The sequence below is a fragment of the Mercurialis annua genome, linkage group LG3 (assembly GCF_937616625.2).
Source record: "Mercurialis annua linkage group LG3, ddMerAnnu1.2, whole genome shotgun sequence".
In the NCBI taxonomy this organism is placed as follows: domain Eukaryota; kingdom Viridiplantae; phylum Streptophyta; class Magnoliopsida; order Malpighiales; family Euphorbiaceae; genus Mercurialis; species Mercurialis annua.
In genome coordinates this window covers 654,556-669,210 of record NC_065572.1, presented here as the reverse complement: position 1 = coordinate 669,210, position 14,655 = coordinate 654,556, and the positions used below count along the sequence as shown (strand labels likewise).

The 14,655-nt window shown below is 28.3% G+C and overlaps 1 protein-coding gene and 1 long non-coding RNA gene across 2 annotated transcripts; both read right to left on the bottom strand.

Moving 5' to 3' along the window:
- Nucleotides 1-4,907: 4,907 nt before the first annotated feature.
- On the bottom strand, nt 4,908-7,157 carry LOC126675294 (GSH-induced LITAF domain protein). Its single transcript, XM_050369907.2, has 3 exons — nt 6,591-7,157; nt 5,631-5,757; nt 4,908-5,506 (listed from the first exon to the last, which is right to left on the bottom strand). Exons 1-3 carry the CDS (start codon nt 6,782-6,784, stop codon nt 5,423-5,425), a joined length of 405 nt encoding a protein of 134 aa, XP_050225864.1. The 5' UTR covers nt 6,785-7,157; the 3' UTR covers nt 4,908-5,422.
- A 2,454-nt stretch (nt 7,158-9,611) lies between these two features.
- On the bottom strand, nt 9,612-10,696 carry LOC126674580 (uncharacterized). The gene is made up of 2 exons (XR_007639569.1): nt 10,262-10,696; nt 9,612-9,878 (listed from the first exon to the last, which is right to left on the bottom strand). It is a non-coding gene; the product is annotated as an uncharacterized LOC126674580 (long non-coding RNA).
- Nucleotides 10,697-14,655: the final 3,959 nt, after the last annotated feature.

Sequence of the window (14,655 nt, the reverse complement as noted above, 5' to 3'; positions counted from 1 at the left end):
ATAGTCTCTCATTTTTAATTCCTGTTAACTATTAGGTTTCTCTGTTAATTTCGGTGCTTACTTTCAAACGTCTTGATATCTCACTTTCAATTTCGTTAATGATGTGGTCCCCCACTTTTTATTTTGTTAACAATTTGGTATCTTACTTTCAAAACGATTTGGTATTTCATTTTCAATTTCGTTCACGATTTGGTACCTCAAATTAATAAAAGGGCTTAGTAATTAACGGAATTGAAAGTGAGAGACCATTAAGTAGGATTTTGAAATGAGTGATATCAAACTGTTAATTATAATACATGTGGGGTCCTCATAGTAATTTGTCCTTTTTTTTACTTCGTTTTTAAGACGATTTTTTTTCCGTTACTTAGTCCTTATACTTTACCAATTACTTTGTTCTTAAGATGTTTTTTTAATTTAATCCCTGCATTTTTTTCTTTTTTATACTTATTCACTTTACTCTTAAGACGTTTCTTAAAACATCTTTGCTCCTTTTTTTCTATTTATTTATTTTATTCTTAAGACGTCTCTCAAAACATCTTTTTTTAGATATTACCATGAGGCGTCCTAAACGGATTTTAATTATGAGAGGGCACCTTTAATCCATGTGTCTTATTTTAATTTGTTCACCATTAAATAGTGAACCATCTTTCATTTCTCCTATGTCAAAAGACTAAGTAAAGAAAAATGGTAAAATAAAAAAGTAAAAAAGAAAATGTCTTGGCAATGCAGTAAAGAGAAATGACAAAATACAAGAACTAAAAAAATAGAGACGAAGTAAGAAAACATAATAAAATACAAAACTATTAGGATATATTATGCCAATTGTTGAATCAAAACATCACAACATTTTTTCTTTAAAATAATGTATTAATCCTACTTAATCAAGGATATATTAATGAATTCAGAACAAAAGGATAGATTATTTTTATTCTTATTTTTCTATTGAACTTTAATTATAGAGATGACTCTTTATAATGCAGAATAAAAGTAGATTAATTATATAAGGTTAATTCCATAAAAAATCACGACATTTACATGAAGTTTCATTTTAATCACAACTTTTTAAAATTGGCATTAAAGGCACGACCTTTCAGTTTATTTCAAATCTATCACGAAAGTAAAATTCGGTGTATTTTTTCTAATAAAAAATTACTAATCCTACATACTCTATTAGAAAGATAATGATATTTGGTGTCGATTTATTGATTGGGTTTTTAATTAATGGTTTAATGAAGATTTTAGTCAAAAAAAAATACATTAAAATGATAGATTTGAAAAAAAATGAAAGGTCGTAATTTTATATGGCAACTTTTAAAGGTCGTGATTAAAATGAAATTTCGTATAAAGATCGTGATTTTTTTTATGAAATTAACCCAATTATATAATTGCGATGCCTTAGCCAAAACCAAAAGGAATTTGATATTTGACTTGTGGGTTATGGTTGAGTTGTCGAGTTGATAATGTTGCATTTAGAATATAAGAAAAGACCAAAAAGTAAGAAAGAAAGGATGATATATGATGGCAGAGGTGCAACTCATTCCATCCATCAACTTCATTTATATACGTTTTCATCAACTTCCTTATATTTCTACCTTTAACCCAATCTCCCTAAATTTAATTCTTTTAAGATATTGTTCCTTTACATCTAATTAAACTTGATTAAACACTTCATTTAAAACCTCAAAAGAAAATTCACGGGTAATATATAGGAGCGCGGAACTACCTTTAGACTAGAATACCATTCGCCACCTGTGTTGTATGGTTAGTAGGATAAATAAACTCATTTTATAAGTATACGTAATGTTTTTTTTATCGAAAGTAGTATACGTAATGTCACTGCCATAAAAATTTATTTGGAAGAGAGATTCGTTAACGTAAAATACTATCTCGTAAAATTTGAGAAAACTATATATTTAAGACAGTAAATCAAGATATATTGGACGGCAAACTCTTGGCCATGCAAAAATTTCCTTAAGAATATATTCGAAGACAGGAGTACACTTGATGATACCATGCCATTGGCCAAGTTTTGCAGACTATGGTGCAATAAGATGCAAACGGTAGCTTATAAATAGGGAGAATGAATTTCAGATTTCAGTATCCAGAAATTGAGCTTAGCTTTGTAGGGTACGAGGAAGAGAAGTCTTACATGGAGATAAAGAGTTTGGTTTGGTAGCCAAGGATGACTTGCCTGCACCCTCAATTGCATGTTTTTTTATGAATTTGTGTGTTGTTTTCGTAGGCAGTCTCCTTGGCTAGCCAGACGGGCTCTTATCATCCATGCTCGACTCATTCTCTTTCATGCATACGATTAGTAGTGAGCAAAAATCTTACGAACCAACAAATTTTATTCGATTTTGTTTGGTATTGTAAAAATTGATTTTTTTAGTTTGATTTGGTTTTAAAAGTTAAATTTTCAGTTGAAGACCGAAAAATCTAATGAACCGATCGATTTGGTTTAGTTTGAAATATTTTATATCTTACAAATTCGGTTATGTTTGATTTAAAAAAAATGAAATTTTGCTACCTCCCAACTTTATTCAGTTTAAGCCGAAATGTACGTACCCCTACATACGCAATGCACTCACTCATATAGTGCAATTTTAGTCATAGTTTATGAACACTTCTTAAACTTAAAGTACTAGACGAATATGGAAGTGATATACGGTCTTTTTTAGATCATTGATTCTATATATTAAAAAAGAACTGTTTAATTTAGCATTGAATACACAATATAAGTGGAGAAACCCTTTTCTTTTTTAGATCGAGTTATGAATGAACAAACAGGTGCAGCTGCAGCTTGCATTATATAGATGTACAATTATTGATTGAGATTAACTTTTATCATTTTATGTGCATGAAATAATTGCGTACAGAGTCAATCCTCGTGTTATATAGTTAGGTCTGTACTGTTTTTTATAAGAATTAAAAAATTATTATTTTGATTCTCATATTTTAAATTTTTTTTAGCTAAAATTAGTCTACCCTCATAGAGGAAATTAAGTTATATATAAAACATTAAAGTCAAGACGGAAATACAGTCGACCCTCTAATAATTAATATACATGGTGGATTAAAAATTTATTAATTATTAGAATTATTAATTTATTGAATGTTAAATAAGACGTAATATTAGAATTCTTTCTCTGGAATTTTATTAATTATTAGAATTATTAAGTTATTGAGTATTAATTAACTATTAGAGGGTCTAGTGTATTTTTTACTTCTTCTATTCAATATCCATTTTTTTACTTGAGAAAAATTCCAATACATCCTTCATATTTCACACATAACCTCATGTGGAGTGTGTTTGGGTAATATAAATTTACATGCACTGATGTACATATGTATATGTACAAGTTTTTTCTATTGCACTATAGTTGTAGAAGTAAACATACACATACTCTCTTTGGATAAATGTGCCAAACTTCCATGATCTCGTAATTCATAATCTAACTAAAACATTCTCGCTCATCTTATTATTAGAATAGAAAGGTTTTATTGAACTTGAAGCATCTTCAGCGGCTGCTTTGAGCATGTAACTCTTTGAAAGTGTTGAGGTATTTAAATTTGGCTCTGGCAGGTTCGGATAGAACTGAAGGTGGTGGCGTTTAGGCTTCTCCTCCAGCCGATTGGTCAAGGTTATGAATTCTGAGTGGTATTGCACGGGGTGGCTTGTGTGATTCGACATGAACAAGGCGGTCTTTTGAAAATTAGGGGAGCAGCGTTGTCGGTACTTAATCACTGAAAGGCTGAAACTATGGTTATTAGGAAGTGTTATCCTGAAATCTGATGTTTATGAAGTAGACCAGATTATGGGTATGAATATTTGCCCATGCCAGTCCGTCTTGAGCCATATTTGAACAGTTGAATTTTATCTAAAGCTCGGTTCGAGTCCAACCCCGTAATAAACTCAATTTCGATAGATGGACTTGGATTTTTATCGTTGTGTAATTTCTCATATAAGTCGGAAAAAGAACGGTCTAAACCCGTATAAATATAATGTACGGGCCAAAATTTAAATAATAAATATGAGATCCCAACCAAACTCAGACCGAGCTTGAACTTTTATTTATAATAGCCAAATCCAATTGGACCCAGCCCAAACTCGGCCCATGAACATATCTATTTGAAAGTAGTCACTGATATCGAAAACACTGTTTAAAGGAGATATTGATATCGTTATTAATGAATATATTTTTTTTGTCTAGGAATTTGCATAGTTTAGCTTAAAAAATTTGTAAAATGGTCTGCGAATCCGTTATCACATGCCCAAGCAGCTCGTTCTGTCACATCCGCATAAATTATTCAACAATACTTTTTTTACAAGTGTAACTGCTCGTGATTTGAATTAATAAGCATCACTTTTACCATTAAAAAAGGAGCCAATTGTATTACAGAACTCATTTCTTTACAACTTAGTTCATTTTATAAGTTATTTATCATAAGCATAACTAATTCTACAAAACTTAAATAATATTATTGAGACTTAAGAATATTAAATATCCGATCAATATATAATAGAACATCAAATTAAAATTTTAAGTAAATGGTTATACTAGAAGGAGAGCAGTACTTAGAGAAATCTAAGCACAAGTCCAGGAAGAAAATCACAACTACAGGTGAATCACAAGCATCCAAATTAAAACATTAAGTTTATAAATCATTCCCACTCATATTTTTCAATATAAAATTCTCACTACACTTATTATCCTAATATAAACTAGATACAATTGTTTATTTATGAATAAATTTCACAAAAAATTATTTAAACCAAACACACTATAAGACATTGGCTAATACATTTTCCGAATTCCTATTATGTTTATTTTAATTTTATTAATACTCAATGGGTAGATATTAAACTAGAAATATGTCAATATTTGTTGGTAAACTATAGAGAATACTTACAGAAGAAGGTAATTAAGATAAGGAAATATATATAACAACTCATCACTTCTAAATTCTAATCTAACAAATCCACAACTTTCTGGACACTGATTGATGGGACTTAGAATTGAACAAAGATTGCTCTTGACCATTTCATAGGGCAGGAACTCACTGCCAAGCCCATGGTAGCCCATTAAGAGTCATGGGACTCGATATTCTTATGTATTATGCTAATCTAAAAAAGATATCATGTAATTGACAGCACCCGGCACAACTGAACTAGTATAGTAGTATTTACTCTTAACTTCTAGTAACAAGATGCTTTGTTCAAAGCTTATAAAACTCCAGACCGTATAGAAATACACTACAACTCCGAAAAGTATTTGTACCCAGAAATCACTCTTTACAGTACCTTGTACAGATATAGCAGCTAAAAGATGTCCGCTTCTTCGGCAAGTGAATGACAAATCGCACGTTAAGCATACACTTTCAGCCAGGCGCAGTCCACAAATCATAGGCTTTACTTATTATTTCATGCAGGCAATGCAAAGCTCTGCTGCGTCCACTGGGGCGGATCCATCACTAAGCAAGGATCCGACTTCTCAAAGTCCGCAACCTAAAACACAATCAGCGTAAACAGTTATAAAGCATTGAAACTTCCTCAGTTAAACATATCAAAGATTATTGAAAACCTTTAGAGAGGAAAAGACATGGGCAGGTAAATGTGGAACTAGTCTTACTTTTTCTTTGCAGCTAGGGCAATAGTGATATTTATGCCACAGACAGTCCATGGAAGGGCAAAGAAAGCAACATCCAAGCATAAACGGCATCATACAACCAACAACAGCCGCCAGACTAAGCTTCGATCTACATTCCAAATTTACAGGAACAAATATCAATTAGCCAATGTAGAGAACTGATCCATGAAGTTAAGCAAATTACAGTAGTAGAATTTAAATTACGAAAGCTATTCCCTATGCAATGTGTTTATCATCCTGAGAAATCAATCGCTCCACAAGTAGAATTCATTGGATATTCAATGTTAACTTGTTAATTACCTAATAATTTAACATGCTCGCTCCCTTGATTCATACTTCCGTAAAATAGCATTTCTAGTTTTTCAACCACAAAGACAAAGACTTCGAAGATATTGTCACTCAAGCCAGACAAGTAACGAAATATCAGCAACAAAAACATTTAAATAGCATATAAAATATCACTTCATTCCATGATTCACATAATCAACAATTTTAAGCTTTCAGCTTATCACAGCAAGTGTCAATGTCCGGAGCTAGCGCTACCAAAAAGGAGTATAGCAAACAACTGTAGCCAATAATCCCTTCTTGATCATAGAGATCATGCAACACAACAAAACAATCTTGACAAAAACAAAAGCCGCATCTTCATTACAATTCCTGGACTAGCAATAACTTAACAGGATCAAAACAAGTTCTAAAAACAACTCAAAACTATTACTTTCGCGCCCAATTTATAGCCAAGAAGTACAATTGACTAAACAATAGCTTTAAAATTTTAATCAATCAACGGAAATACAATTTTTTATTCAAGAACAGCAAATTGCATACAGAACTCAAAACCTAACATTTAACTCATTACCTCATAATGCAAATCATGTATGAACAAAACCCTAATCAGAACATATAGTTATACGAACAAAAGAAAGAAGAAAGAATTGTTACCTAACAAGAGTGAGACCAGAACTACCGCAGAAAACACAGTTAAAAGGAGCAGGAGTGTCCCGATACATAGTCTGCTCAATCGGAATTCCTTTCGGATCGCCGAATACAGCGTTTGGCGGGATAGCTCCGGCTTGATACAGGTTGTGACCCGCATAGTACGGCACTCCGACGACAGGCTCATCTTTTTGACCCATTTCTGATCGATCCGATTCGGAAATTTATAAATCTTGAAAACGTAAAAATACGGACCGAACGAAGATTTCAATAAAGGAGTGTTGTGTTGTCTTCAATTTATTAAAATTAGCATCAAATTGAACGTTCAAGGCAAGCAATTGTTTAATTATATAGTATATACAAAGAACAAGAAAATTGAAATTTCTTTAAATTGGATGAGAAAATATACACAGGTCGTTTTCTTTCTGGATAAATTTGACTGCTTTGCCTCTAGAAATACGAGTTTGCTTCAACACACCACCCGGAAACTTCTTCTTCCTACTATCCTAACCCCCTCTAATTTCCTTTTTTTCTTTCCTTAATTTGACAAACTAGTATATACTATTTTTAATTATAAAAATAAATATTGTTTTATTCGTTTATTATCGTTAAATGGATGATCATTATTACTATTAAAAATGACCTTCTAGCTCGATTGGTTTGGTGGAAATCTCTATCCTTGTCGGAGGCAAAATATTGGAGTATGATGAAGGGCATGTTTAGTTCAGCTATTTCTTGTAGTTGTTAGCCGGTAGCTAATAGCTAATAAACCATAAATATTTGCTGAGATTTAATTAGCTATAACTGTTTATATATAAAATGACCGTAAATGACATAATTTTTATTTTTATTTATTAAATTATAAATATATTATATCATATATTATTTAATAAAAATATTAATACTTATTTTTTTATAAAAATAATATTTAATTTAAATTTATTTATATATATTTTTGATGAATTTATAATAATTTTTTTTTTAAATTATTAAATTATAGTTGTTTTAATATGAATAAAATAATTTTATATAATTTATAAATGATTAGAGTATTTTAAAAATAATTTAAATAATTTATATATTAAAAAATGATATATTCTAGTAGGGATAATTTTGTCTAAATAATTAAAAATATTAAAACAACTATCAGCTGTTGGCAAAAAGATCCAAAATGGAATTTTTCAAACAGCAGCTATTGGAGGTTCAAAAAATTACAAAAAACTCTAGAAATATTCTCATCAAACACTTTGTTAGAGTTTTATGAAAAGAAAAAGTTAAAAGTTCCATCAAAAATCTGAACCAAACACCCTCGAAGATTTATGAAGAAAGATTTGAAGTTTGCATGAGAAGGCTGCTAACGTTAGAAGTGTTGGTTGTGGCATCGTATTGTTGTGACAACGAAATTTGCAAGCGATGTATTCAACGTAAAAAATATGAATGACGTTGATGTCATAAAATTTGCAAATTATCTACAAATCTTTGTAAATATTTATATATGTCAAATATTGATTATAATAGTGTATACCTTTTTTATATCTTAAAAAATACATTAAAATAATATAATTACAAAAATTTATGTTTTAAATATTAATAATTATTTATCATATAAACTTTGTTAGAATAAATAAATTACATTTTTATATGAATTAAATTTGCACGTAGTTTGATAATTTATTATTTACCATTTCAATGATAGTAACTATTTTTTTAGATTATCCATTCAATTAAAATAGTATTTTTATTGATTAATTAAAAATAAAACAACACGGATAATTATTGTTTTCAATTAATTATATAAAATTTGGAAAAGTATAATTTATCTAATTCTATTTAAAAGAAATACTTAAGTTATATTTACTAATTTTTTTATAGCAAATCTACTTTTTCTGCCAAATTCACATTTTAACAAATAATTAGGGTCAATTACAAAACTACCTAAAAAAGGCAGTTAATTTTCAAAAATACGTTTTAAGTCAAAAAAATTGGTTTTATAAAAAAATTTAAAATCTTTTCATATTTTATATACTTATTTTTTACTATAAAAATATGTTTTTATACATATTTGATACATTTTTAATATATTTCTGATACGGTACGTAAAAAGTGAACTTTTTTACGTATTTTTGAAATTGTTTTGGTTATTGAACGAATTTTTTTGGAAGTATGTGTTTTATAAAATTTTTTGCCATTTTTAGATATTTCTTTAATTTTCCCAAATAATTTTGTAGAAGGAAATATTCTCTTTTTAATAAATTTTGGATTGAGGATGAACATTAATAGGCTAGGCTGAGTTAGCCCTACTGAATTGGGCTAATGGCCAAATTCGGGAATATTTGTGGAACATTTTTTAGTTGGGCTTTTTATGTAAAATATTGTTTTTTCTATGACATTTACTTTTATACCATCCTTTATAAATCTTTACTTTACACACCAGCTTTCTTTTCTTTTATACCATGTTTTAAAAAAAAAGTACTTTCTATACTAAATTTTATTTTCCACCATTTTCTTTCATTATTTTTAATTATTTGTTTCACCATTATATTTCTGCATTTAATGTTTATTATATATTTAATTTTTTAATTTTTTTTGAATTTTAACTTTTTTTTTACTGTTGACATTTTTCGTCAGTTTTTATCAACATAATATCAACAACATTTAATAAACTAGTTAAAATTATTATTTTAAATCTTTTTTATATTGATTATTATTTTTAAATGTCTTTTAATTTATTTTTTGCTCATTTTAACCAGTATTTATTATTTACCACATATTTAATTTTTTTCATATAGCAACATAAAATCAACACAAGATCAATCAATAATCAACAATTAATAAACTAATTAATTTAATTTTTTAATTTTTTTTTACACAATTTTTAATTTTTCAGCATTATTTCAATTATTATTATTTTTCATTTTATTTCACGTACAATATCGTTTTTTTTGCTAATGTTAAAATTACCAAAATATCAACCGAACATCAACACAATATCAACAAAATGTCAATCCAATATCAACACTAATAATGTAACATAATTATTATCTTATTCACCAATGCTAAAATCAACAAAATATCAACCGAAATTCAACATAAAATCAACACAAGATCGACACTATTGTATAATAAGAATGAAATTGGAATTTTCAATAAAATATCATAAGATGAGTAACTTAAGTACAAAGAAAACACAAAAGACCAAGGCGCATTCTCTTTACAATTCATTTGCCAACTATAGTCATCTGCTTCCTCCCGCATCCTTCATCTTTTCCCTTCACAGTCATCATGAATTTGGAGCTTCAATTTATATATAAAAAAAAGACAAGAAAATAATCTCAAATCTCCACACCAATAATTAAAATAAAAAAGAAAAGGTAAACTTAGCTTTCACAAGAATACTAACAATTATGTTTATTGCTGGTCATTTAGTAATGATTGTAATTTACAGGTCAAGATGAGAAATTAACTCAAAACTCACCATCTAAGCAACAATTAACAAACTAAATAAGTTACAAGATGAACAAATAAACAAGAAGAAATAAAAACAAAACCCGACTGTAGAACAAAGTTCAAATATACATAACAGAGCAAAATGTTCAACTCAACCAATCAAAACAAAAACACATACAAACAAATAAAAAGATTATAAAATCAAAAATTAAAAAGAACCCAGAATTAACCAGAACTTCAGCAGAGTAAATATAAGAGTAGATCTATTAGATCTAGAAAAATAGTGGAGACAAAGAAACGACGACAACAGTAGTGGAACGACGGTGAAGGAGGAACGACGGCGACAACATAATAATAACGAAGGGAACAACTGCAACGATAGCAGAACGATTGAAGGAGGAACGACTGCAACGGTAGCAGAATGATTGAAGGAGAAACGACGGCAGTAGCGTAACAATGATGAAGGAGAACGACAACAGTGGGGTGATAGTGAGCGGCGGCTAAGTTCAGAAGAAGAAGATGTTCTTCTAATTAGATTTAGGTTACAAAAGATAATATTAGTAGCGTGTACCGTATTTTAGAGATATAAAAGTAAGAGCTGTATAAAAGTAATAAGTTTGGGAAAATTGGTTGTATATGAGAAAAGCCCTTCTTAGTTAACCCGATTGGCTTTTTAGGCCCTAAGAACAACCGAGAGCATAAGATTGACAATAATATTGTGGTAATGCCTAAGAATAGGGTTTTATAAAAATCTTAGAAAAAAATAATTATTATTAAATACGAATTGATTTAAAAGATATATTTATTTCACTAACGAAATATAAAAATACTTAAAAATATAAAACTATCTATAAAAATATTTAACCATTAACCCAATCTAAATCGATTACATACTTTACACTCTTAAATAATAAACTTCAACTACCACCGACCACCGCGGTTCTCAAAACTAAATTATGTATTCCAAAAACGAAATTCTATATTTAAATAAATATTTTTTTTTAAAATGAGAATAACTTTTCAAGAATTTGTCCAAAACACGAAACTGTATGAACCATACAAATATTTTTTATAGATACTCCCATTTGGAGGCAGTGAGATCTAATTCAAGTAGTTAAAATTTTCCAGTGTATTTTTTAAATTTCGGTTTCAAGTATCAGTAGAGCCAGTATTTTACGACCATTTATAACTTGAAAGTTTAACTACTAACCACTAACTATTAACATAATTAGATTTTATTTATGTCAAATAAAAAATAATGCCAGTTAGATAGGAACCATCTTATTTAGAATAAGGTTTTACATTCTGAAAGAATTTATCGTTATTTGAGATATTATGAGACCTAACGACTTAAATACTCAAATAGTTCTTCTATGATCTCAAGCTATAGATATAGTCATATCACAACTTCATTGGATATAAGATTAGCCTACCTCTAATATAAGAGTTTGATGCAATATCGATCAAATTCAGTTATTCGATACTCAATACAATTTTTTTAAATTATATTATCTCATTCAACATAGACTGATTTAAATATCGTAACGCTTCAGAATAAGGAGTGCTCCTAGTTATGTCGGTGAGCACCATTACAATCCAACTAGCAATTTGAATGCTTTATTAATTTTCATGTCTCAGTCAAAAGGCCACACTCCATCGATAAAAAATTTAAGTGAATCAAACTCACCACGTAAGGATTTCTAGTTTCGTCACTTAGAAATTTTCCCGATCTATCGTGAATATTCGTGGAAAACAAATTAAAGAGGATTTGTTATTATTTCGAAACTTAAAAGGTTAGGAATTTGAAGGAGAGGTGAAATATATATAAAAGTATAGTAGTAGTCGTAATAAGTGCACTAAGAAAGGAGCAAGCATAAGGAAGGCACTAATGGATGTTCCCTTCATGCGCAACCCTCGCTTAATGTGCACACAATGAATGGGGAAAACCAATCCAACATAACCTTCATTTCCAAACTATACTATAAATATTTAATATTAATATTAATATTATAGTATGTCCAAATGGGTACCACATTCTTTTTGAAAAATGAAATTTTAATAAATTAAAAATCAAATATGACCAACAAGTCACAGCTGGTATGGCCTGAGCATAAGGGAATATTAGTGCAGACTCACTGCACCCACAAAAAAGAACGAGAAAAAAAGGAATTTTGTCAGTCAGCTGACAATTTTTTTCTGATTAGATTCCTTCTTTCTGGAATTTACTATTCTCTCTTTCAATTCACCACCCTACTTTTTTACCTAACTCAAATTTCAATTCAGCAAAGGGAACCTCTAATTTGCATTTCACAATCAAATAGTAACTTTTTATTCAATTAAATTTTAAATTTTATATAGATTACATTAACTTTAATAGTTATTAGATACTAAACTTTTTTAATTTAATTTAAATAATCTTTAGTTTATATATCTTAAATGCTTGATTTTATTTGACTTCAAAACATAATTTTAAAAATTTAATTAATTAAAAATATTAAAAATAATTTATTTGGCCCAATATATATTTTTGAAATCTAATTGATTGGAAAAATTAATAGCAATTTATTTAACCTTAAAACATAAATTCAAAGGTGGTTGACCATTTTTTCAATTTCAATTTCATTACATCAAATATTAAAACATTCAAAAATAGTTATTTATTTAAAATTTTAGTAGTATTAAATATTGAAAATAGAATTATTTAAACAATAATATGGAGTGCAGCGAATATATGAAAGCAAGCGGGTACCCCAATACATTCCTCCGGTGGACTCATATTTGTTTGCTTCTTCTTGTCAACTTCCTACAGTTGCAATTCTCAATTCTCAAATCTTGAATTGTGATTAAAAGATGATTACAGAATCACTTTCAAGTCCCTATCCTTTACACTTACCTTCATTTGTTCTTTCTTTTGGATTATTTTACCTCTCATTTTTTCTGTTTCTCCAATTTTAAATTTGATTTGTGATTAACTTATAGTTATAGATCAAACAAGGCTTAACCCATCTTTTAAAAGTTTGTTATTCAAAAGGTTCATTTTCTATTTGTCTTTTGTTTAACATGTTCTTTCATGGACAGAGGTCGCGAATGTGTGGTTCAATCGCCTTTAAATGATTAACAATTTTCACGTCGAAAATGACAAAAGACTATATACTTTCAAAATTGTGTTTATCTTTTTTTTTTATATAAAAAAAAGTTTATTCAGGTCCCTACACTTATAATTATTCGTTATATGATATCTTCTAAAGTTTGATGAAATGATTCATTTTGCAAACGTTTCAAGCTAATTAGTTGGATATTTAAATTCAGTTTCATGTGCGTTTTTATAATGAGTATGATTTCGTGCAAAAAATATCTAAATATTTAAAATGAATTTAATACATGGATTAGATAAAAAAAATAAAAAAACGACCATATAAATAATTTTTTTAAAATACATGAGTCTAAAGATGAATTTGGCCATCAAACAAATTAATTTAGTCTTAAAAATGAATTATCATATCATATATAAGTATCGATTATAAATAGGACTTATAATATAAGTTTTAAAAGTGCAAGTTGAGAATAATGCCCCATGAACTTAATTAATTAACTAGTTTAATCCATGAAGTCAACGAAAATGAATTCAACTACCCTACAACATCCATTTTTATAAACAAATAACTAATTATTCCGTGCATGTTTGTATGACCTAAAAGTAAATTTAATTAAAAGAATACCTAGACAGATATACTGTTAAGGTTCGTCAACATCAATTATATGTAGCTTTCAAAAATCTTTTATTTGTGTTTTTGAACTTTTCTCATGAAAATTTAAAATTTGATAGCTGTCTAAAAGAAGAGAGTTATAAATTCAAATCTGAAAATATGACTTAAGATATAATTTAACAAATACTAATTACTCCCTCCATTCCAATAGAGTTGTACATTTTATTTTTATCATACAGTTTAAGAAAAACAATTATTATTTGTGGGTTTTATAAAAAATTTCTTATTTTTCTTATCATAACCTTATTTAATACATAGTACACTTGCAATTTATTTTCAATTTATTTATTAGTGGATTTTTAAATAGGGGCAATATCAAAAAATTAAATGTAAAAATTGTTAACTTTTTGAAAATGGATAAGAGTTTTGAGACAAAAAAATTTCTCAAATTGAACAACTCTATTAGAACAGAAAGATTATGAAGTTTCAATTTTCAAAAAATGAGATTCATTTAATTCAAAAAATTGATATTTTAAGATATAATCTAGTGATGCTTTAAGTGGATGTAAGAATTATAGAAGTTTAATCACTCAAAAATATTTAATATTTTTAATTTTTTAATTTATATCCAAATTTTTAAAAATATAAATTTTAATCTAATTTTAAAAATATATTTTAGCTGTCCCTCGTCACCTTTTACAACATTGTTATATAAATATTCATAAAAAAATTATTATATAAATAATTAACAACTTTTTGAAAAGAAATGGAAGAAAGAAAGTTCCGGCATTCTTGTTGGCAACCGCGTTTTTACCGGATCTCTCCTTCTCATATAAACCACCACTAAACTAGTTTCCATCAAGCGCAATCTACTGCGCGTGGCTTATCCCTGTCCAATACTTCGCTCTATTCATACA

Coding starts and splice junctions, on each gene's coding strand:
- LOC126675294 (XM_050369907.2), bottom strand. CDS start 6,784: ATGGGTCAAAAAGATGAGCCTGTCGTCGGAGTGCCGTACTATGCGGGT. Junction 5,758..6,590: donor TCTGGTCTCACTCTTGTTAG/GTAACAATTCTT, acceptor TTTGGAATGTAG/ATCGAAGCTTAGTCTGGCGG. Junction 5,507..5,630: donor GCCCTAGCTGCAAAGAAAAA/GTAAGACTAGTT, acceptor ATTGTGTTTTAG/GTTGCGGACTTTGAGAAGTC.